The sequence below is a fragment of the Pseudomyrmex gracilis genome, unplaced genomic scaffold (assembly GCF_002006095.1).
Source record: "Pseudomyrmex gracilis isolate BER0280 unplaced genomic scaffold, ASM200609v1 scaffold_1773, whole genome shotgun sequence".
In the NCBI taxonomy this organism is placed as follows: domain Eukaryota; kingdom Metazoa; phylum Arthropoda; class Insecta; order Hymenoptera; family Formicidae; genus Pseudomyrmex; species Pseudomyrmex gracilis.
This window is the reverse complement of record NW_018022357.1, coordinates 32,425-33,750: the sequence shown is the minus strand read 5'-3', so window position 1 is coordinate 33,750 and position 1,326 is coordinate 32,425. Positions and strand designations below refer to the sequence as shown.

The 1,326-nt window shown below is 33.6% G+C and overlaps 1 protein-coding gene across 1 annotated transcript in view; it reads right to left on the bottom strand.

Moving 5' to 3' along the window:
- Positions 1-317: 317 nt before the first annotated feature.
- Positions 318-1,326, bottom strand: part of LOC109862425 — a gene marked incomplete at its 3' end in the record, with an annotated part of 10,393 nt that continues 9,384 nt past the window's right edge. The window contains exons 3-4 of the mRNA XM_020442481.1: positions 829-1,000; positions 318-566 (exon numbers count right to left, since the gene is read on the bottom strand). Of these exons, the coding sequence (XP_020298070.1) occupies positions 318-566; positions 829-1,000 (421 nt within the window). The remainder of the gene's footprint in view (positions 567-828; positions 1,001-1,326) is intronic.

Below are 1,326 nucleotides of genomic sequence, written 5' to 3'. Positions count from 1 at the left end.
TCTGTGGCGTTGAATCATTTACGGCCAAGTGTTGGTTACCATTTTTTATGGAAACAGCTAAAAAGTACAATAAAATATATTACATTATTATTTTTGAAGGAATAATGGGAATCTTTACAAGTAATAAATAAAAACATCTATATTATATGTTCTAATAATACTAGAAAATTGTACAGTATAACTTTTGATTGAGGAATCTTGTCGTACAATAAAATAGTTTTAAATAAAATTAATACTCAATAAATAATCTGCGATTAGCATTTATAACATTTCTGCGTAAATGTGACTAATTAGCATTTCTTATTCTGCATTGTTACCTTTTTCTTTCTTTGCTTTGTAAGTGTTAATGAAAGTATTCTTTGAATTGATGGTTTGANAAGGATGGGGAAAAGGGTCTAATTGAACTTCAATTCCATCAAATTCCTCTTCGTCGCAGCTGCTTGTGCTCACTCGTGCTCTTTTTTTTCTAGATCGCTTTAACTTTTCTGCTCTTGCGTCTGAATTTTCATCAAAATCCGTTAATAATTCTGCATCTTTTAGCTTGGCCTTAGCTTTCTCATACGATGCTAAAAATAAGAATGATACAAATATTTTCTAAACATAAAAAATATACATGCATATTAAATATGTAAGGCTTCAGTGATTTAAGGACTTGGCATTTTACATTGTAGTGTGCGAAACGTCATTCTATTACAGATATACGCACTTATTACTTCAAAAACCAACATCATAGAAAACATGAATATTATTTTAGTAATAAAAAATGTGTGTCAAAGAAAAAAAAAGTGTAATATATTGTTTCAATTATTACGAAAAATTTATACTTACAATCCTTGGCCATCACTTTTATTACTGGAATGTTNGTCCATGATTCCTCAGGTGGTTCCATGTTTCGAATAGCCTTCTCATAGCGCTGTACATTTGTCAAAGTGGGCCATCGAGCCATTGACATGTCCTCATTTAACCAATTGCTTGGTATCAGTTGCAATCCATCAGAAAACTCAATGATAGCATAATCCCAGCAAACAATTTGGTTGCGAGATGTCGCAGTTTTGTCGCCAACCGCCGGCGAAAGTAGTAGACCAAATCCATATCCATCTGTGTCCTCATTAGGATATGGTTTGGCGACCATATCTGTCAAACATGTGAGATGGCAAAATGAAACCAAAATCATAACAAGTCTNCCACTAGCAAAGCAAAGCCAAAGTGACGCACCAAATCCAGAACAGATTTGGTGATCGTTTGTTGGCGCCAAAATCGCGCCAAATACACATCATATCTGTTACCAGCACTGTTAACAAAACAGTAGCAAGTACAGACCAAATT